This window comes from Nyctibius grandis, chromosome 8 (assembly GCF_013368605.1).
Source record: "Nyctibius grandis isolate bNycGra1 chromosome 8, bNycGra1.pri, whole genome shotgun sequence".
Taxonomy (NCBI): domain Eukaryota; kingdom Metazoa; phylum Chordata; class Aves; order Nyctibiiformes; family Nyctibiidae; genus Nyctibius; species Nyctibius grandis.
Genome location: NC_090665.1, coordinates 31,073,782 through 31,095,752, shown reverse-complemented (window position 1 = coordinate 31,095,752; position 21,971 = coordinate 31,073,782). Strand labels below are relative to the sequence as shown.

The following is a 21,971-nucleotide window of genomic DNA, read 5'->3' as shown; positions in this document are numbered from 1 at the left end:
GCGCAGAGGCCCCAGCCCGACGCCGGGATGGCGGCGTGACCCTCGCCGCTGCCGCCCGCACGTGGCGCCGCCTCTCGGGCCGCGCGCCGCCAGCCCTTCCGGCGCTCCCCCCGCGGGTGGGGCCCGGCGCCGGAAGCGTGTCCCCACTTCCGGCGGAAGCGACGTCCCTCGCAGGTCGAGCCCGTAGTCAGAGCGTTTCCGCCTCGCGGCCGCCTTCACCGTTGGGCCGGACGCCGCCGCCGGGGGAGGAGGGCGCGGAGCCCAGCCGAGCCGAGCTGTGCTGTGCTGTGCTGCGCGCGGGTCATTTGGCGGCTCGCCTTCCCTCAGGCTGTTCATAAGGCGGCGGCGCCAGCGCCCGAAGGATGTGGCGGAGGCGGCAGTGGCAGGCGCCGTGGCCGAGGGAGCCCTGAGCCCGAGCAGCGCTTCCCGGCCCCGCGCGCCGGCGGCAGCCCCCAGCCCGGCCCGCTCGTCCGGCGGCGGCAGCGCCGCCCCTCCGCAGCGTCGCTTCCCGCGGCACCGCCCGCCCCTCGCCGGCTCCCCGCGCGCTGGAGCCCCGCGCGGGAGCTGAGGGGGAGCCCGTGAGCGCGGGAGCCCAGCGCCTCTCGGGGAGCGAGCGGCAGCCAGGATGGCCTCGTCGTCGGGCAACGACGACGACCTCACCATCCCCAGGGCTGCCATCAACAAGATGATCAAAGAAACGCTCCCCAACGTCCGCGTGGCGAATGATGCCCGGGAGCTGGTGGTGAACTGCTGCACTGAATTCATCCACCTCATCTCCTCCGAGGCCAACGAGATCTGCAACAAATCGGAGAAGAAAACCATCTCCCCGGAGCATGTCATACAAGGTGAGCTTCCGGAGGCGGGGTGCCTCTGCCCGGTGCGCCACGGGTCAGCCAGGCTTTGAGCCACTCCTGTGCCCTGGCGACTTTTTCTTCTGTGCTTTCTTGTGGCTATATAAAGACAAAAGGCAGGGGCCTCTTTAGGGTCTGGAGGAAGAGTATGTGTTGTCTGGCTTGTCAGTCGCATTGCAAGGGAAGGTTGTCTTTGTGTGGTTAGAGCGACTGTTGGGTGTGCTCAGGACCAGCTCTCATTTTGTGGTTCAGAGAAGTCTGTGATGCTTTGGAGTGAAGTCACCAAATCCATTCGTCTTTTTCGTACCTCTGAAACGAGGTCTGCTTTTTCGAGTGGCTATGCAGATTTCTTTTACAGTGTGCTTTAAGTTCCTGAACTTATTAAATGTCTTTCTAATTGGAGACTGACAAAAGATATATGATCGAGTATGTGGGGCCCAGGCTTTCATCCAGAGTCGTCCTGTCTGGATCCTGGAAAGAGTAAAACATTCCTCTAGGGCTATCCTTGGAGCCTGATTGTTTAAAATTAAGTATTTGTATTTGTTGTAGAAAGCATTTAAACGTGATCTATGCCCTTGCATCTTTTTCTGCTGTTGTCTTCCACTTCCCCTTGCTTGAATAAAAGGAGAATTCTCTCTCTGCCTCTCATTTGCTTTTCTTTAAATTCTGCTACAAACAGGGATTTTCCGTGCCTCATCCGTAAGTCTACAACAGGCATCTTTTGTCGGGAATCATTCACTTTGCTACTTAAGGATAGGTTGTTGATACCGGTGTGTGTTGCAAACAGATTTATAGCAGTACCAGTGAAAGAGTACTTTATTCTGCGGCCTCGTAGAGATATTAACTGTAGCATTTGCAGTAGAGCTATTTTCAGGACTGTGATGGTATCAAGTTCAAAAATTGTTACAGTTTTTTGGTGACAGTTCTCTGTTTGAAACAGCAACAACAAAAATCTGATTCCTTTGGATTGCTCACCAGAAGAGTTTCAAATACTTGACTGGATTATGAACAGCAAAAGAAAATATGTAGCATGTATGAGCTTTAATAGTAAATAAAACACATGTAAATCTGGAAGTTTAGCAAAGCAACTCCATCACAGAAGCTCAGGATGTAAAGAATAAAACTTATAGTTGCATGTGGAAGTATACTTTGGGTATGATGCTTTGAAATACATGGATAGTTTCTTCAAGGGACCACCAAAATGTATGAGCTCAGTTCTTAACACAGGAATAGACATGATCTTTTAAGGTTGAGGACAATAAAGACTTCATGTATGAAAGTATTTTGTTGCCCTGTAGTGGTGGTCCGTAGAAAATATTTCACCTATTACTGCCCTAGGGTTAGTCTGGGTTTTTCACAAAACAAATTGAAACCAAAATATGTGTGTGTGTGTGCGCACGCATGCGCACGTGTGTGTATCTATACACATGTGCCTGTGCATGTCATCATCAGGTGGTCCCAAACCAAGTATTTCGCTGGGTTCTATGTCTTTGTGTTACCAGATTTTAGACTTAGGAGAAATTATTTTCAAATTAGATATGTACTTTTTAGTTGAATATTGCTGAGGAAAACTTTGGAGATGTATCCATTTTTGTAATGCTCCAGAGATGGAAGGAGTTGTTCTTGGATTTTCTGCTGTTCTTATCTTGAGGGAGGTGTATGTGCTATTAGCTGTTTCCAGATGCTGGTCAGTTGGCAGATGTTCCCCCTGTGAGGTATAAGGGCTTAGATTGCTAATTTTAGAAACGGTGGTTATGTGTATATAGGCATAGCATTTCAGCATTTTCATCTGTATTCATACATTCTAGATACTGGCTATGTTGACTGCCTGTTAATGTATCTCTATGACAATGATGCTAACAAAGTAAGTAATGGAAATATAGTTGTTGTGGTCATCCATCTTGTTCCTTTTAAATGCTTAAACCAGTTCATTTAGAAGTAAAATGAGGCTAATGGCCATCACATCACACCTGGTCCAGTCTAAACACAGGCTGTTGCCAAGAGGAATCTTTTTGTACCCTCCCTAGAGACGGATCTAGCAAGCGCTGATCCAACTGACCATGTTGCTTTTTGAGAATCTAGGGGGGAGCACAGTTTTCTGTGAGGCGAGTTTGCTGATCTGACTGCTCCTGTAAACAAGAAGTTACTAGATTGGAAGCAAGGAGCAGTAAAGGTGTTTCACTGGGAAGGAAGAAGGGGAAAGATGCTCTGCAGTTGGTGACACCCTGCCATTGAACTGTATTAGAGGTAATGTGAAACTGCACTTTGTCTCTGTGCTTAGGTGTTTGGCAGCAGTGGTGCTTAAGACTATTAAAATGATTGTGTGGCCACGTGCTGAGCTAGAACTCTTTCCCTCTACCACTGGGTTATGCTTCAGATAGATAACATCCCTGCTGTGTTTCATTGTGTGGTAGCACAAACGCTTGACTGGCACAGTGCTGTCAACAGCATAGGGAAAGGAAAGCAGAGGCTTCTTGCATCCCATGAGAGATCTGATTTGGCAGATGTACTCAGACTATGCTAAGCACTCGCCGCTAGCGATAAAACACAAAGCAGCTTCCCTGGAGAGTACCCAAAGGCATCAAGGCTACCTAATAGTCGTAAGTGGAGATAGTCTCCATGTTTATTGTTGAATCCCACCATTAGGAACCCAGTTGTGAGTCTGAGACTTTAATAAACAAATGAATATCTTTCCACCCTGGAACAGAAAATAGCCGCATTTGATAGTTATGCACGACAAAGGAGGCTTTTTATGAGAAATTAAACTTCCATTGAATTCTGAAAATGTTAAATCACCATTTTTATGAAGTTGATTACTATGAATACTTTGTCTACATAGAACTGTTGTGTAGTAAGGTAGGCTGTGGATCAATGGCAAATCCTGTAGCTGCTTTTGATGGGCTGTTGGGATACTGACGGTGTTTACGCTAGCATTTAATGTTAAAAAACCCCGAACAACTGTTAATGTTTGGGATTTTAATTTTGAAGTTATTTTTCTTTGAAAGGAGCATAAAAAGTTAAACATCTCAGAGATGAATGACTTGATTGTATGAAAAACAAATGTAGAACTAATTATACTTAACTGATTAATAAAAGGCTGCACCTTCATGCGGTCTTTAAGAGCAGGAGGAAACTGGGGAAAGGATAGTTATGATTTTGTGTTTGTAAACATGAGAACGGCCCCTCCCCTTAAAGATGCTGTGTCTTCAGATTCAGTGGTTTAAATTTGATGTGATCATTCTGACCTCAGTAAGATACTGAATTTTCATCAGTCTGGGTAGACATGTAGATTTCGGACTCCAGAAATAAAAGACTCTGAATGTTGGTGCAACAGTAGCTCTGCTAAAGTAGTAATCACTTGTCCCACATTTTAGCACCATGCTGGTATAATGGGATTCGTATTCCTTCCATGTATGTGTTCTGTAAAGCCTTGATGTGTTTCAAGAAGTTAGTAAATTTGTTAAGTCATTTCACAGCCAGCAGAATACGCTAGACCTATGGTGTGTATATGGTTCTTCATAGCTTTATTATGTTGAACAATTGTACAGATTTGTCTTGGTTATATCACACGTTTTCTTTTGGATATTTTTTTAGTGTGCTATATTCAATAGATAACTGTACGTTCTTTCCATTAATTTATTTTCTTTTAAGGGCCATTCAAAATTTCTGTAAAAACATCTTGCTGTTGACTTCAGATTGGGCTGTTGTTCATACTCTGCAGCAGATTGCCAACCCTGATCACTGTGAGTGTTCTTTTGACGAACACCTGTGTATTTGCTATGATGGTTTGTCTAAGTGATGTTAGACTTGTAGAGTTCTTAAAATTTTATACTTCGGTTAAAAAAAAATATGACTTTGGATAGTTTACTGTATATACTGTTTACATTTTAAAATTGAATTAGTTCTTAAATATTGATAGACTACTTAGCTAACCAGTTCTGAACCATGAGACGTGGATTTGCCTCCTATCTGCTGAGGCTGGATTAAGCAGGTTTCTGAAGGTTTTTGGAAATTCTTGTAGAAACTGTGGGCTAATTGATAAAAGTGTTTCCAGTGTCTGTGTGTGGTCTGAGGCTGAACAGGCAGGTCTCTGAAGTAATTTTATTATCTCTAAATCAGTTTGTCTTTTAACTTTATTTTCCTTGAGAAGTAGGTATTATGTAAATTCATTTGCCAAATGTTATCTGTTAAAGGAACAGTAGTCCTGCATGAGTAGACAGCTGCACTGTACTGCCCTATTGAAGGCAGTGTATTAATTGTCTTCTTGAGTACAGGTTGGAAGCTGAAAACTTACAGAATGCCTTTGGGTTAGTGTTTAGGTGTATGATACAATGGCATGCTGCCATAATCATGGGTAGGAAAAGAGCTTGTTTAGAACAAGTTGTTGATGTTTGCTGTAGTGTAGTTTCTTTTAGTGATATTTCTTGAACAGCTTGTGACATAACCTGTATCTTCCTTTATTTCAGCTTTAAGCCAACTATCACTCCATAAGGAAAACTGCGATTTGTATAAATACTGGAAATGAACCAAGTGTTTTATTAAACGGAGACTTGTTTCTAGTATAATTGGTGTTTATGTAATATTTCTAGCATATTCTGCAATAGGTTTGACTTTGGGGTGTGTATGTGTGGGGACATACTGAAGTAAATGGTGAATCAGGAAACTGTGTGTGCCTTTTGTCACATGTTCTACCTGGTTTTTCTATAATCCTTCCTGTTACTTTTGCATTTTTTAAAGATCTATTGTTGCAGGATATAGCTGCATTTCAAATTTCTTTGGGCAGATAAAAATGCAAGATTTTAGTTTCTGAATACATTTTCACGTAGAGAAAAAGGGTTTCTGTTGAGAAATAAAACAATAAAGAGCTCATACATAATTTTATATAACTTTGTGTGTGTGAACTATACATTTTTAGCTTCTTAGCACTTGAAACATGAATTTAGATATTAGGAGACAAAAGCTAAAAGTCATACTTCTAAGGTAATATTGATTATTTCTCTCTCAATGGAAGATCTGTGATCATTTTACATGCATCATTTTTGCTCTTATAGGTTGCTAATTTACCTTCTGCTGAAGACTTGCAACAAAACTGGAAAGATAGAATCCCATAGAGATTAAAGGTTAACAATTCATCTGGGAAGTACTACTTAGTTGTATAAATTCTGCTTGATTCTGATGCGTAGAAGATGGGAGAAAGATGTCTTTTGAAGAACAATGCCTATCTCTAGCAAAATGTATCTGAAAGCCCTGAATCCTCTGCAAGTGCAGACTTTTTGGGTTGTACTTGACTAACCTAAATTTTTCTAGCATGAAAACATGTACTCTTAAATGGCATAGAAGAAGAGACAGAAAATAGCTGTCAGATCTTCTTATGAACACAAATTTTCATTACCAGATGACAGAAAAGTGATCATACTATACACTTTTTTAAAAAACATCTTTTATGTAATCAAATCAATATCTATTATCAAAAATTTGTAAAAGACAATGTATTTTCTTTCTTTCTTTCTAGCACTAGAAAGTTTGGGGTTTGGCTCCTATATCAGTGAAGTAAAAGAAGTTTTACAAGAATGCAAAACAGTAGCACTAAAGAGAAGAAAGGCCAGTTCACGCTTGGAGAACCTTGGCATTCCGGAAGAAGAGCTTCTAAGGCAACAGCAGGAATTATTTGCAAAAGTAAGTGAAGCAATACTTCTACTGATGAGGTAGGGATAATTAATGCTGCAGATCTAGTACCACAAAAACATGTGCACACCTCAAGAATTATCCTGTTCCTTGTTAATTGCTGTGGCAGCTAAGATGCTTTTGACCTTGGCCTGTTTGGACTGGGGAAAGTCAAGTCAACAGAGAAGATGCTACTACTTGTTACTTCTGTGATTTGACATATAGGATTTTGTATACAAACAAATTTTGTACTCTAGTTTTAAAAAGCATGGGTTTTTGCTGCTACTTGGGTATTTTCATTCTACTGTAGAGAATATATTAAGAATTACTTGGCTGAGGAAATAAAAGAATGACAGCTGGTGTTCTAGGAAATTACCAGTTTTGATGCATTAAAAAGTGAAAATATCTTTTCTGTTTCTGGCCATCAGTGCATAAATGTTATATCTTAGGCTTCAAAAGAAACATTTAATCGTTCAAAATTTCTAATTTGTCCTTTCTCATCTTCCTTTACTCTTGGCAAGACTCTAATTGAATGAAATCATGCATAAATTTTTAAAGAGGCAATTCAGGCATAGGAAAAGTATTTGCCTGCAAATACTCTGTGTGCGCACACATACACACACGCACTCTCTTTCTCTCCCTTCCCTCCCCCCCCCCCCTCTCTTTCTCCCCCCCCCCCCCCCCCCTCTTCATTCCAGCCTTCTCCCCTCCTGGGTTTTCCAGATAGTTTGTGAACATCTCCCACTTTCAATGCCTAAAAGCCAATTTTATTTATTTATCTTTCTACACCATCTTTCTACTATTCTCTTAGTTTGACAGGAAGACCATTCTCTAAACTAAGTGATGTGAAAATTATCTTGGATTTATCTTTACTCGTACCCAAGGCATGAGTCTTATTTTCTCAATTTGCTTACTTTAATTCCCTCTGGTAAAAATGCTTATTCAGTTACATGTTATCATGTCTGATTACTGCGACCTTCTCTCCCCTTTGCTATACTTGTATCTTGCTAAAACAATAACTATTGTTTTTCATATTACAACATGCCAACTATTTTAATCATAATCGCACGATGAATTTTAAGGCATTTAAAATTTCAGCATACCACCTAGCTATTGGCAGCATGCAGTGAACTAGTTATGATAAATTCATGTGTGCCTAACTTTTGACTACTAGCACTAGGAAGACCAATATGGCTGCTTCTGGATTAAGGGTGAGATTTACAAATAATAGTCCGTTTGATACCTGTTTTTTTCTTATTATTTTGTTCAAATGACTTAGCATGGTGTACAAAATAAAAAAGCAGCAAAGGTAAGGTGTATTAAGGGAGTATTAGCTTCTGAGTAACATTTTTTTTTAAATGCTGAAACCATTGCCACCTTATGTAAGCCACACTTTATGTAAGGAATGACCCCTTGAGGTATGTTCTTTTTTTAATTCTATAATACTGTGCCTTAATGTCTAAATTAAGGCAATGCATGCAAGTTTGACAAGATTGTATGAATGATTTTGAAGAAGTCTTTGGTAATATGGAAAATCTTTGCTTAGATTCAAAGATGGCAGTCTCAGTTTTCAAAAATACTAGTTGTGATATGCTGTTGGAGGTACTGTAATTATTCTTAAAAATAGTTACACAAGTGCATGTTTTTTTTGTGCTAATCTTGCTAATATTCTAGAGCATGACAGTAATGCTGACTTCTTGCTCCAGTTTTGACATACTTGCCTGTTAATGTTATGAATGTTTGATGCCTATGCCTCTGTAAAAGTATTTTCTTTTAATGCTAGAACAGACTGAGAAAATGTGACACTTCTTATAATAAGGGAGGACTCCCATTTTTTCACTTCGCTAAGTATATAAACTGGTTTTCATCATTTTCCAAAGCATCATCTTTTGGAATCTTGAAGTTTGCAAAACTATAAAATTTGTTGATGCTTTGGAAAAAAATAGGAAAATTCAATGAGTGCAATGGGATTAGAAAGGAAATCATTACAGTCTTAGTGATGACTTGTAAAAGTAGAAAAGTAAAGAAGACTGAAGATTTTTAATTTTAAGAACTTTTTCCTAATGTTCACTGAAAATAGAAATTGAAGTTTTAACCTTAACACAATTGACTAATATACTGTTGAAATCAAACGTAGTTGCTGAAAAACAAGTGAAAACCCTGGATAGAAAAATGAGAGGTCACCAGCTGAACTATTTGAAATGTTTTTTTAGAACGTCTTGTACCTTTCAGTAAAGGACTGTACCTTTCTGTAGCAAAGTCATCCTCAATCTGCATACCCGAATTTGAGAAGGTCTTACATTGCTCTGTTTTCCAAAGATTGCTTAGCTAAGTAAGCTAATGGCTTCCTTTGTTTTTGTAATAGTGTGTGTCTTTGTGGTACAATTAGATGATTTCATAATTGCAAGTTTTAGTATTTGTAATCAATAAAGTAGGGCTGTTCTTATCTCTGAACTGTGATTAAATGTTAAGATCCCTTGAAATTGAAGCCTAAAATTTCCATTGCTTTGTTAGGAAGTGGTTCAGCACAATCTTTACAATGGAATTTAAGTACACTAGCTCCTCCTTCTTGTTTTTTGTAACTGTAAATCCTACAAATGATGGCCTCTTAAGAGGAAGAGAAAATATAGCTAAACATCTCGGTACAAATAATTAAGGTACTTCTAGATGTGTTTTTATATGTACAATTAATAAGAATTATACAAAAGGAATCTGCAGGTGCAGATAAAACTGCTTTTGAAGATAAGATGCTCTAGAGATTCTTCACAAGCTGTGTATGGCCTTAACAATTAAATTAATGTCTTTAGGCTAGACAACAGCAAGCAGAACTGGCGCAGCAGGAATGGCTACAGATGCAACAAGCAGCTCAACAGGCACAGCTTGCTGCTGCCTCAGCCAGTGCATCCAATCAGGCAGGATCCTCTCAGGATGAAGATGATGAAGATGATATCTGAAATTCACCAGCTGAGTTTGTCTTTAAGAAATATTTTTCCTGCACAATGAAAACAGTGAAATGAATGCTTACCTGTAAGTTTGTATGCATCATGGACTGGCAGTTGGTATTCTAGGGGTGTCTGCTGTTGTGTGCTGTACATGTATAAACTGTCTTTTTTTGAACTCTTGAAGATTTAAGGTTCAGTATCATATCAACTTTGGATTTTTAATGGTGTATATGGAAATTTTAGATAGCAGTGCGTCATTTATTTGATCAGTAAACAGTGTTACAATAAACAATGCGTTTATAAAATATAGTGAGATTTGTACAAAAAGCTCTAAATCTACATTTGCATTTCTTCCCTTTTAACTAAACTATAAAATCTTACGTAGAATTTTAAATTGTTTTTGGGGGAGTGGTACATAATCTGTTAATGGGAAAAAAGCAGAGTTCAGCATAGTAGAGTCTGAATTCTTCTTTTTAAAATGAGGATGTATATGGCAATAAATATTATATATGCTCAAATACCACACTTGTTAAAATTTGAAAATTATACATTTTCACCAAGCTAGGAAAAGGTATGTTTAATAGGAGTTGTACAAATTCAGTCATTTTTTTTGTATAAGGGTGAAAAAAATAAACCCATGGTTTTATTATGACATCCTTTGACAGTCCTAACTGAATATTTCACTTCAAAGACTGCCTGGTTTGAAGAAATAACTCTTCTATTATTTCACTCCAGTTTAATGTTAACTATTGTTGATGGTATTTCGTAGTCCAGATCTATTCATGTTGTTGAAATATAAAGCTGGAACTTGATGAAACAGAATTGTCTTAGTTCCACAGATGTAACTGGGAATGATTTAAGTATTCAAGCCTAAGAAGGCAAAAGCTGAAGCTAAGAGCATGCTTACCATAAAAGAGGGAATTTATTTAACCTTGATTAGTCATTGTTGTCAGCATAATGCTAACATTTTCCAGACTAGATTGCCACTGGATTACTAAAATACCTTGTTGAAAGATAACATTTTCTTCATTCATATTGGTTCGTAGGTAAGTCCAGGTTTTTGAAAACTATTCCCCAGGAGTGATCAGCAATACATGGAACAGAAATGATGTAGTCCTTTTGATAGTTCATTTGAAAATTCTGTTGATTAATGGATGAGCAGCTGTTCTTTGTGTTGAAATAAAGCACAGTAGTGTCTATTGCTGAGTTTTAATGTGTTACTTGAAGTAATACTGGCATATCTTCTGGTACACTAATCTGAGCAGACTAGAAAAGCCACTTGCATGCTGCTGTAGATGATCCCATAGCTCTCTAACAACGTGGGCTGTTTTATTAACTTAGGTCCTCAGCAAGTTGCTCTAGTTCGAATTCTTGAAGAGGGCTACAGCAGTCTGTTTACATAAGGATGGAAACAGAAGATGGTGTTCCCATTTTTACATAAAGATCTGAACAAGGTACAATTGGCATACATTCAGATCTCAATCACATAGTGACTTTTGATTTAAATTTGAGATACATTAAGTTGCGTATTGAATAAATGTGAACACTTCCTTAAATGCATTAATGCAGTAAAAATTCAGAAAAGTATTTGTTTGAATGTTTAAGTTTAAAAAAGAAAAACAAAATGAAAAATCTTTCATGGATACTATATGAAATATGTTAGGCAAGGTTTGACCAAGGAAGTGGTTTTCTGTAAAGGTTTAAGTACCAAAGGTAGAAAATCTAGTCTAGTGATACAATGTTAATGTGCAGTGTTGGCTTTTCTAATTTGTACTGTAACACCTTCACACTTTCTATTTTAAATGAGTCTTTTCCTTTTAAATAATATTAGGTATATTTTCACACCTTTATTTTCTGATGCAGAATTCAGGTTAACATTTTACTGCATCGGGTATGTATGGTGTAGTATGTTTGGATCTTTGTGACCTTTCTTTTGGACATTCTTGTGCTTTTTCATATGCTGTATTCTTCAAGCAATAAAATTCTGATGTGTTTTTATAAAATTGCTTTTATATTTAATTAATAGTCTGACGTATTCATTGCATTTATAAAGAAAAAAGTTAAGACTACTTAACCTCTGCTGTTACTTTGACCCAGTGAACACTTCTTGTGACCAAAGTCTTTGCATCCTGAGTGCTGTTGGATGGCATTGCTCTTCACTGGGGTTGTTAATGCTTGCAAACAATATTTCTGGGCTTGACTTGCTCTCTTTCCTCTTGGGAATTGCATTTTGTGTATGTGCATTTTTATAACCTGACCTTCTTAACTTGAAAAGTTGGACAAAACCCCTGTAGATCAGGTATAACCTACTGAAATACTTTGTTTAACAAAGTGAAAGATCACAGGCAGTGGCTGGGGAAATAAGAATGTATGTTAGTCTCCTGTTGAATTGATTTCACGTAGATAGTCTTGTTTAGAGACTACTTTTTCAGCCATTCCACCACAAGTACAAAAAAAGTAAACTCTGGCAGTTGCAGGGGGAGAATCTTCACTGATCTTTCAACAAACTAAGAATTTTGTATTACTTTTCTATTGTGCTTTCATGTACTAGCTGTTCAGTGAAGACGAGGGATTTCTGAATTTGTGGTACCCATGATTTTTTGGTACACCAGATACATACAATGTAAAGTTTGGTTAGTGAACTGTATTGTTACTTTGCCTGAGAAGAAACATGTATAAGGATGTGTCTGTTTCTTAAATATTGAGTTGATGAGATTGTCTGTGGGTTTTCCATAATTATTCTGAAAGTATGTTTCCGAGTGCTTTCACTAAGTGACTTTCTTGCGAAATCTTTCTTTTCTGTTACTTTAATAAAGCATATGTCTGCATGACATTCTGGGTAATGAATATAGTTGTATTTACTACACTGAGATACTTTAAAAGGAAGTGTCTTAAGGATTCTAAACATCAAATACTTAAAATGGTGTTTGAATTTCACTATTTAAATGTGGCTAGTTGAGTTTGGTATTGAAAACTGGAAAGGAATTTCTGCAAGAATGGAAAAAGTCTCCGAAAGCCACAATTATAAACGGTGCTCTTCAGATTTTGTAGAAGTAGCTCCATTAAGGAGCACTCTGTGTCATAATGCCTGTGTTGATCTTTTCATAATTTTGAAACACTGCCAAGTCAAGGGCATAAAGTGACTTAATGATCGTTGTGGAGCAGCAAACCCTTACTCTGGAATGTACGCCTCCTTTTAGTCTCCCGGTGTTGGATTGCGATTTTGTGTAAACCGTGCACAAAACAATGTGGAAGGAGGAGTGTAATATGAAAGGTTAAGAATGCTGCGGTTAAATTTACTTTCGGTATTACGCTATTAATCTAAGATGGAAGCGTTTTACTTTGCAGGTTACACAGTGGGAGCACGTCAGTGGGATACTGGCCAGTGTTAAGATGGATTTTGCTTACAGATAAATTAGACAGTCTAGCCATCTGTGACTAGGGTATGCCGGGTCTAACTCAGTGATGAAAAAGGGTGTCAGTGAGGCTTAGTGTAGGCTGGTTAAGGTTTGCTGGCAATCAGGAATGATAGGTTCCTTTTCAAAAGATTTAGTTTTAATATTTTTTTTCCTCATTTAAATGTGTGTTTTTCTGTTTGGTTCCATGCAAACATAGCTATGGAAATGAGTAATTTTGAGAATTTGATAATGGCATTGGAAGTAGTTATCCCAGTTCTTGGGTACATGAGGCAGCAAGTACACTAGAGCTGTGCATTCCTGGAAAGAAATGGAACTGGTGAATGCTTGAATTGGAGGCTGTTCTTTTCTGTGGTACTGTGCTATAATGCAACTGAGCCAGTACTGGGGAGTGGAGGTTTTGCAGCAAAATGATTAGACAGTGAATCCAATTGGATCCGCCAGATCCCAAACATCAGTCATTCCTGAATTCAATAAGCGTGGGTTTTGCTCTGTGGATGACTCTAGCATAAACTTGAATAACCTAGGGTAGAAATACATAGCAGGTGATGCTCCTGCATATATTGGGGAAGGGGACATTTGATTTTAATTCTTCATGGCCATGATTTATTGTCATGTCAACTACAGGAATACAACATGAAGACTTCTATCCCACAGCCTGAACCAAATGTTCAAGGAAGGATTGACAGTACTTGCTACAACCTGTTTCCTTTTTCTTGAGTTTTACGTGTGAAGAGCTACTACGCTTTACATATCTGGGATGAAGATTTATAAGAGGCATATTAAATTATGTAAAGATTACATTTAATTTTAAGGCTGAATGTTCATATGGTTAATTTTTGTAAGACTTGAGAGATTATTTTTTTTTCTTGTTTCAAAGAAGTCATTGATTTCTCCCCTTCCCCCTCAGCCCCCACCTAGGAGAACTAATGTTGTTGGAGTAGTAGTATTGCATGGTGTAACTTTGAACAATTTCCACACTCGTTTCAGTAGGAATTAGTCCAGTTTTGGTATTAGTTCCATACTGTACTAGTCAGTAATCATAAATTTTTAGATCTTCAAAGCATTGTACAAGCATTAATTAGGCGTAGGCAATGTTACACACGCCTGTGTAATAATGTCGGTATTTGAACAGTCCGTGCTGTGCTTTGAAGTTAACACTTTCACATGCTGCAGAACTAAAAGGTGTGCACTATGTAGAGGAAAGAGATGTTATCTTCATGTCAGACTTCATGGAAGGGTGACTCATCTAGAGAGCAAGTAATTGGGAAAACAGACTTGTTACAAAAGTCATTGTCAGAGATGAAAGGATTTATTTGTAATAGCACTGTGCTTGGGATTGCTGGTTATGGGCCAGGACTTGGTTTCATTAATATTGTGTTCAAGTTTCATTCTGTCACCTACAGAGTGAAAAACCACAGCTGAATTAGAAAACAAATTCAATGTCCTTTTTGTTTCAGGTACGAATTTGTTTTCTCAGTTAGGCAGCAGTGTAACCCATGGAAAAGAACTAAATTTGTCATGGCAGTGGTAGTGTTAGTAATGCAAAAAATCTGAAAGTCTTCACCATCCTATCCTGAAGTAAAGAAGACTTCACTTCTAAAAATGTTAGAAAATCTACATGATGAAGGAGGAATTTGAGCAACAAAGATTTATTTTTTTTTTTTTCTCCTACTGTAATGCAAACAGCTAACTGGTACAACTTTTCATGCCTAGATAATTACTTTTCAGGCAAGTAAAACTGAAAACTTAAAGACAGTTGCTTCTTAAATATACACTTACATCTTCCATATTCTCTGATGGTGTTACGTATTCTATAGCTGTGGTAATTTAATTGTCTGGGCTTGGTGGCTAAGTTGTATGCAGCTAAACTCATTACCCTTAAATTATGAATAACTTGTTCTTTCTTGTTGTCAATGTGTTCTAGTGTTTTGAAACTTGAAACTGTTGGAAACAACGTTTTCATTTCTACAAAAATTTTACAGTTTTTGAGATGCTTACAAAATTGTTTTAAAAATATAGTTCTAAATAAAATTTAAACAAAACTAAAACTTTATAAATAAATGAAATTCGTTTCTTTTAATATATTGTATCATTAAAATGAAAAGGGGCAGTCTGCAGGACGGGCTAAACTGTCTCTGCTGTTTGTGAGTTATCTTTTCCAAAATGTGGAAAAATGTTATTTTACCTATTTGAAAAGTGTTAGTTGATGTTCTGAGACAAAAATCACCCCTCAAACCCAGGAAAATGATGAACTGACTTCCCTTCACAGATGAAGAGGAGCTAGGGCATGAATCACACAGTCCTGTGGGAAGAACTATAGTAGCAGACAAGGCTGGAGGGAGAGGGCATTTCATTTATTGCTTTAACTGTGTTTTTGCTTTACTCCTGTGAAAAAGGGATTGAGAATTGGACATTGCCCTAAAATGAAATCTCTGGTGATAACTGTGTTACAAGAGCATATTTTAAAAGTTTCGTCTTTATGAACACAGAATAAAGCTGCTGAATGCTGAAACAGATTTTTCATGTGTATCTGTGTTCGGATATATTTTTGGAACCTTCCTCAGTGGTGTATATATTCCAAGAGGGTCGGTTTAGTCCTCAAATTCAGTCAGATTTTTTTACGTTGTTCTGAAAACGGTGCATTTTTTTAGTGGGAAAAAAAAGGTCATAGGATATAGCAACATGATAACTTCTTTTTGTGGACTAGCTGTTAAAGACACAAAGGTAGTAGCAACACAACTGAACACTCATGTTCTGTGTATTTTGTTGTCAAAAATTCATCAGCTGAGGAGATCTGGACATAAAGAGAGTACCCAAGGTAGCGGTAAATCCAAAGGGAAAACCCCTGGCTACTAGAAGTTGAGTGTGGTAGGGAGGGAAAGGAACGGCCTTAAGAAGTTGTGTATATTCTTCCCTTTGCATCTCACCTTGTCTTGAAGGGAAGAATATGCAAAGACAAAGGGGTGTGGGGGGAAAGACTCTTACTAGGATTCAGTTGGCTACCTGTTAGATTTGATCTGCCTTTTAAGTCCAAAGAGCAGGCGTTGGTCTTTGAATGTAGTTAAATAGAGCTCCAAAACTGTAATGTCACAAAAAAAATATTCCTTCCTAAACAAGTGTTTGCTTTATTTTTGGTTTTGTTTCTTTGGGATTTCTTGAAAATTTCTGCAGTTAGTCTCTGATCAGAATCTCACTTGGAACAAATAAGAATGATAAATGGAGTTGTAACTGTCTTTATTAATGCAAGAGGGACATAGAAAAGTAATTGATTTGCTTAGTGAGATATCTATTCAATGCACAGCACACGGTGTTCTCATTCCCATTGTTCATTTTGTTTACTGATTCCTGTTCTTCTAAGGTGATGAATAGTGGGAGGGAGAGCGTTTTCTTGGATATGTGAATTACTCTTGAGTTTCCTTCCAGACTGTTTGACAGTTTTTTCATGCACCAGTTAAATGTGGTATTATGCAACATGGACATCAACTTTCTCATGAGAAAAGGAGGAGCCACCACAGATTTAAAATAAACACGGGAAGGACAGCTGAAATTAAACCACTGAAATGAAATCCTTTAAAGGAGAGAAGTCAAGACGTGCAGTGGTATGGAAGGTAGGACAATCAGGGGATCGTTGGCCTTCTCAGTTTCAAATTAATGTAACTCATACCTTATTCAATGAAATAGGATCTGGTTGATTACAGCAGAAACAGGCTGGCATTATGTTATACTGCTTGTTCTTTCGCTTGCCAGCAGGCGGCTGTCAGGTTCAGGAGATGGGTTTCGGCTGGAGTGCTGAAACTACTGAAAACCTGTTAACTGAACCTTACAGTCTATGGTGATAATTCATGAACCAGTTTTAAATTAAAATTCCTCTAATGAGAATAACCAGTAATGCAGGATACTGATTATGTCCAAATGTTAAGGCAGATTTACACAACTGCATATATATATATTTGTGTTTCTGATCATAATTCAAAGTCAGACGATAGTAAAATATTTTAGCAAGTCTGAAAATGGGTAGTGCTGATCCTTAGCTACACATTCTGTGATTCATCCACTATTCATTTTTCTACAGCTTGAATTAGTACCAAGACAGACTCTCCATCTTTCAATATTGATACAGTATGTCAATCCATACGCTCTGCCCGAAAGCTGCTAGCTAGTTGATGCAAATAGCAGTTACTATTCAAGTCTTTGGTTATTATCTCAAAACTAATAATCTTTACACCTGTAGATAATATGGTAATGAAAAATTTTGACTATCAGAATTCACCATAGCTATACCTAACTGCATATTAGATACAGCTCAGTGTTCTTTTAATGTAAGGAAATGCATGGATGGGGTTGGTGGGAGAAGACATGGGTTAGGTGAACTGGGGATATCAGAAATTAAGGTAGCAAAGCCCTGGCGTTTATGGTTATGTTTTGATGTAATTCTGAAAGTATGTGCAATGAAAGCAAATGGATTTATAGTATTCAAGCAGGTAATGCAAGCATTAAAGAATTGAATATCATATTTTGAGATTGTGATTTATGAGTATTCCCTGGTATTGTGTAATTGTCCGGTCTCCAGCTTGGGATACAGTTGTATGTTATCAAAAGATGTTATCATGTGATAAGTCTTGCTTCGCTGGAAAAAAAGATGTGAAATAAGAGGCTGTTTGTACTTAGAATATTGCTAGTTGATGCTAACTGACACCATATATCCTCTGCTACATATGGCATGCAGAGATGTGCTCTTGGCTATAGTACAGGCAAAAAGAGTGAACACAGGATATTTCATAAAAGCAGACAGAAGTTCTCATTTTCCTCCTATTTATAGCTGGTCTAAGTAGTGTCCTTTCAGTTCTGTTATCTGATCACTGGTGAGGTCTTTCTGTTTTGCTTGCTGAGACAAGAGAAAAAGAAGAAACATACCTTTCTTCTGCTATATAAAATGCATTTCAGTACAGACTGGAAAAGATGGGGGGGTACAGTGCTTCCCACAAAAATTCAGAGATAAGAGAAAAATTAGAATTAGGTCTCCCTAAGCAGTAGCTGAGGCTGCACTATTAAGTGCAGTTCTTCTTCTGCCTTGAAGTACGGGTAGTGTGGTCTAACTAATACAGTTCCCTGCTAATTTTCAGCTTAAAAAAAAGAGTACTCAGAGTGAAACTAAGTTTATTTTGCCTAATAGTTGAAATAGGAACCCTGTGGAAGTAAGCCTCTAGGCAGATGCACAGCTACGAACTCTTCGCATACTGCTGGTTACGGTTAAATAACCAGCCTCTGGGAGACAGAGGAAGTCTGTGGAGAACTCAGCACAAGTTGAAGTGTCAAGACAACTATTATTTAGTCTCAAAGTATTTCCTGAGCTGTAAAGTAACGATTACCCACTCACCACACGGAGGTGTTATGAACATCAGTATTTTTAAAAATTACAGCACTTAGAGTGCTGGTGATGGGGGAAATACATGTGTAAAGGGGGGCGGGGGGAGAATTAAATGCTTTTGGTTTTGAAGCAAAAAGAGATAATACTTAGGGTTTTTGCAACACTTCATTTTCTTTGTGGAGTAGAAGTCCAATTCTAATATGACAAAGAGACTGCTGGCTAGCAGAGAAAAGGATTAATGGCACCTCACACTGAGAAAGAGATATTTGGAAGTAATTTGTTTGGTCCTGCTGATTTTTGTGGCAATGGAAAGCTAAGCTGCTTCGCTCTTAAGAAAATGTGCCCACAGGGAGTGCCACAGCTTTTCTGCCACTCTGAATTAATCATGCAAATTGTTGTTCTGCCAACATAATATCCTTATGTACACTAGTAAACTCAAGTAGATTAGGAAAATATATAACTATTGTAATAACTGGAATGATGTGGATTCAGTCTAAAAATAAAATCGGGCAGTTTTATTTTAAAGCCTGCATTAATTAGTCAATGATGGGGAAAACAGCTAAATATAACAGTAAATTTTCTGAGCTAAAAATAAGTTGTCATCATCTTCCAGAAAATGCTCATGGTTTACAAGGATGCTAGAACAATGCAATTTATCATGAAGCATTTGCTGCATGTAAAAATTACTTAAATATGTCTTTAATTTATTCTTGAGTCCCTTTAGTGAGACTTTTTTTAATCTTTTTTTTTCTTTTTTTTCCCAAGACTAACGTTTTTAAGGATGTGACTAGAAGAATAAAAATCTGTAGGGCAATATTTGTTTAACTACTTCTAGGCCAAGGGCCAATTGCAATCCCTGATAATGGAAACAATGTCAAAATTCTAAATGATTATTTATAACATTTCCGGCAATGTCCTGCGGAGATGCAGTAGGCTCTTTCCCTCATCTTGCAGCTAGGTGATTTCACATCCTGAGTTGCAGAACTGGAGGAGAGCATAGCTCAGTATATTGATGGGAATCTCCTAAAGGAAGAGTGTACTCAAGCAGGAAAAGGGCCTAATCATAGAATCATCTTGGTTGGAAAAGACCTTTAAGATCTTGATGACTGATGTCAGACTTCTTGCTAAGCTGAAATGGTAAGTGTTATGCTGCTAAGACTTATATTTTATTTTTAATGAGTTAAAATTTGGTTTGATCACATGGTCCTAATATATTGTTTATGAATTCCAGGTTCTGTGATAACTTATCTAAGTGCTTTTTGTCTTTTAACTAACTTACAATCAATTACCTTTGTAGTTTATTGTTGTAATGTAATGAGTTATAATCTTCTCTTTACTGATGAAGAGGTGGCTCCTAGTTAAAGTAAAGGTGAAATGCACATCTCCGTAAACATACCTGATATATATATATATATATATATATGCACTTCAGTTTTGGAAGAAGTACAGGTTGAAAGCAAACTAAAAACCAGAAACCAACCTTGAAAACAGTTATGCTCATATTTCAATTAAAACTAATAAAGCCACTGAAATCTGTTGGCAAGAAATAGGCTTTGCACTTGAATTTTTTAGAATCCTGTAATTTGAGAACTGTATAAAAGACATTATGTTTTTTATCCTACATCACACAGGCTCTAAAAGCTTACTTTTTTTTTTAATGTTTTAAAATAATAATATGTCCAGATTCAATTAAGAAATACTTACTGCCTTTCCAGGAATATTGGAAGCAATCATTCCTCCATTTCCCTATAGTGTATATATGTTGTCCAACACACCCTGGTCTGTTTAATTTACTTTACCTGAAGAAGCAACAGCTATCAGCAGTATCTGATATCATTGTGAACTGTACCCTTTGAGTCAGATTTTGTGCAGATTTTCTAGGGGTGTTTCTGTGTTGCAGAATGAAGGTCCAAGATCTGAGCTAGTCATGAATGAACTGATAGAGCTAAACGGCTCATTGTGCTTCCATGCAGAAACACTAGGTTGGGTCCAAGAAACAGTATGTTAATGTGTACAGCTTCTGGCCTCATCAGCCTTATTTCCCAAGTCTAATTGTTAACCTCTGAACATGAATAATTAGCCAAACTGCAGTAGTACTCTAATGCAACGATACAGTTTCCTATTCCAGTGCTGGCTTGTTCAAAGCCTGTTGAGTAATACCTTTTGATTGCTTCTTTTTATAGTGTACATATGCTCTTAAAAGGTAGGTATGGCCCAGAGGCTGCTGTGATAACACCTATCCTATTTTACACAGTATATCAGAGCAGCCTCTCAACCTGTTCTGGAGGTTGTGAAGTTGTCCAGAATCTCTGCAACAAGCGCCCGGCTCCTGATGCTTGCTTTACCCTAGGGGCTTGTAAAGATGTTTTTTGAAGAGAGCTGCATGGAAAGAAGGAATCCTGTTTGTCTTAGGAAAGCCTCTCCTTAGCTAGAATTAGGCTTTTTAAGCATTACTGAGAAGCTAAGTATTGTATTTATGTACCTATGATACAGGCTGCAGTTTCCTTCTTCTAAAAGGGCTAGAGATCACCATAAAACATTGGATTTTATTATACTTCTCTGAATTGAAAACAAATCCTGACATGTTGAGAATGTTGGCCTTGCTCATTTTGCAGAAATAGGAGTAATTAGTTAATTCTTAAATTTGAGTTAAGTAAAAGAACCTGAGGGTTCAGGTATCAATCAACCACCACAAATATATGTAGAAATATATATATATATATATATTACACTTTGAAACTCTCTTGATGTATGTTTCATGCAATGAAGGGCCAGTATTTCATATTTGAGTGCCAAGTGCATGCCTGACTTTCAAAGCTGCTGGATCCATAGATCTAGAATTTAGGATCCATTTTTCAGTAGATGATTAATTTTCAATACTCCATTGGGGATTCTAAGGTTGAAAATTTTAACTCAAAAGTTATTTTTTTAGGGTACACTTTTAGATATCTAAGCTGAAACAATTAGAAAGATGAGTTTTCCTGAAATGATCAGAAAGTGAAAAATCCTGTCTCTCCTGAGGCCAGCAGAAAATTTCTAATTCACTTAGTCAGGACTCTCACCCCCAGTGTTTAAAGGTTCATTTATTTTTCAAAATTATGCCCTTAAAAAAAATGTGCCAAATCGGGCATCCAAAACCAAAGGTGCCCAGATCGTTGGGTGTATTTATAAACCTTGGTTAGGAGACAGTAGGATATGGATTAATGCGTGATTAAAGATTTTGAGATCCCTCTTTTTAAAATTATTACATATGCAGCAAGTTATAGCATAGGTATTAATTTAAAAGATATTAAAAAGCATATAAAATGAGCAAATTATTTTAATTTTTACTTAATTATGTTTTGAACCAAGCTATCTCATTATATCACCTGATCATATTTTCTCAAGAATTGTGTAAAGGTGAACTGGTAGCTAAGCAAAACGTTGATTGAAGTTTACAGTGTATAATGGAAATTATTTTTTCCTAATCCTGAAAAGCATGTAAGTTGAGTGAATTTAAATATATATTTATTCATAATTTTTAATCATTTATTTATTTCTGCTTCATTACCCAAATCCTCAACATGTATTCTGCTTGGTGAATATTTTCAGTAATGTATGCAATCTACAAACTGAGTTAATGTGTTAGAGTTCCAAGTGAAGTGTGCCCAGGTGTGGAATTTAATCTTCAGAGTCTGAAATTTGGGGGTTCTATGACCACTGGCTTGCTAAAACATGTGTAGGCCAC

The 21,971-nt window shown here is 37.6% G+C and overlaps 1 protein-coding gene across 1 annotated transcript; it reads left to right on the top strand.

The window, feature by feature from the left end:
• The first annotated feature begins 161 nt into the window (after window positions 1–161).
• Window positions 162–11,476, top strand: DR1 (down-regulator of transcription 1). Its single transcript, XM_068406784.1, has 3 exons — window positions 162–845; window positions 6,364–6,527; window positions 9,323–11,476. Exons 1-3 carry the CDS (start codon window positions 626–628, stop codon window positions 9,467–9,469), a joined length of 531 nt encoding a protein of 176 aa, XP_068262885.1. The 5' UTR covers window positions 162–625; the 3' UTR covers window positions 9,470–11,476.
• The last annotated feature ends 10,495 nt before the right edge of the window (window positions 11,477–21,971 follow it).

What these genes read in the sequence shown, in the direction of transcription:
- DR1 (XM_068406784.1), top strand. Translation starts at nt 626, where the DNA reads ATGGCCTCGTCGTCGGGCAACGACGACGACCTCACCATCCCCAGGGCT. An exon ending in CCCGGAGCATGTCATACAAG is followed by an intron (nt 846 to 6,363) that starts GTGAGCTTCCGG and finishes CTTTCTTTCTAG; the next exon opens with CACTAGAAAGTTTGGGGTTT. An exon ending in AGCAGGAATTATTTGCAAAA is followed by an intron (nt 6,528 to 9,322) that starts GTAAGTGAAGCA and finishes TAATGTCTTTAG; the next exon opens with GCTAGACAACAGCAAGCAGA.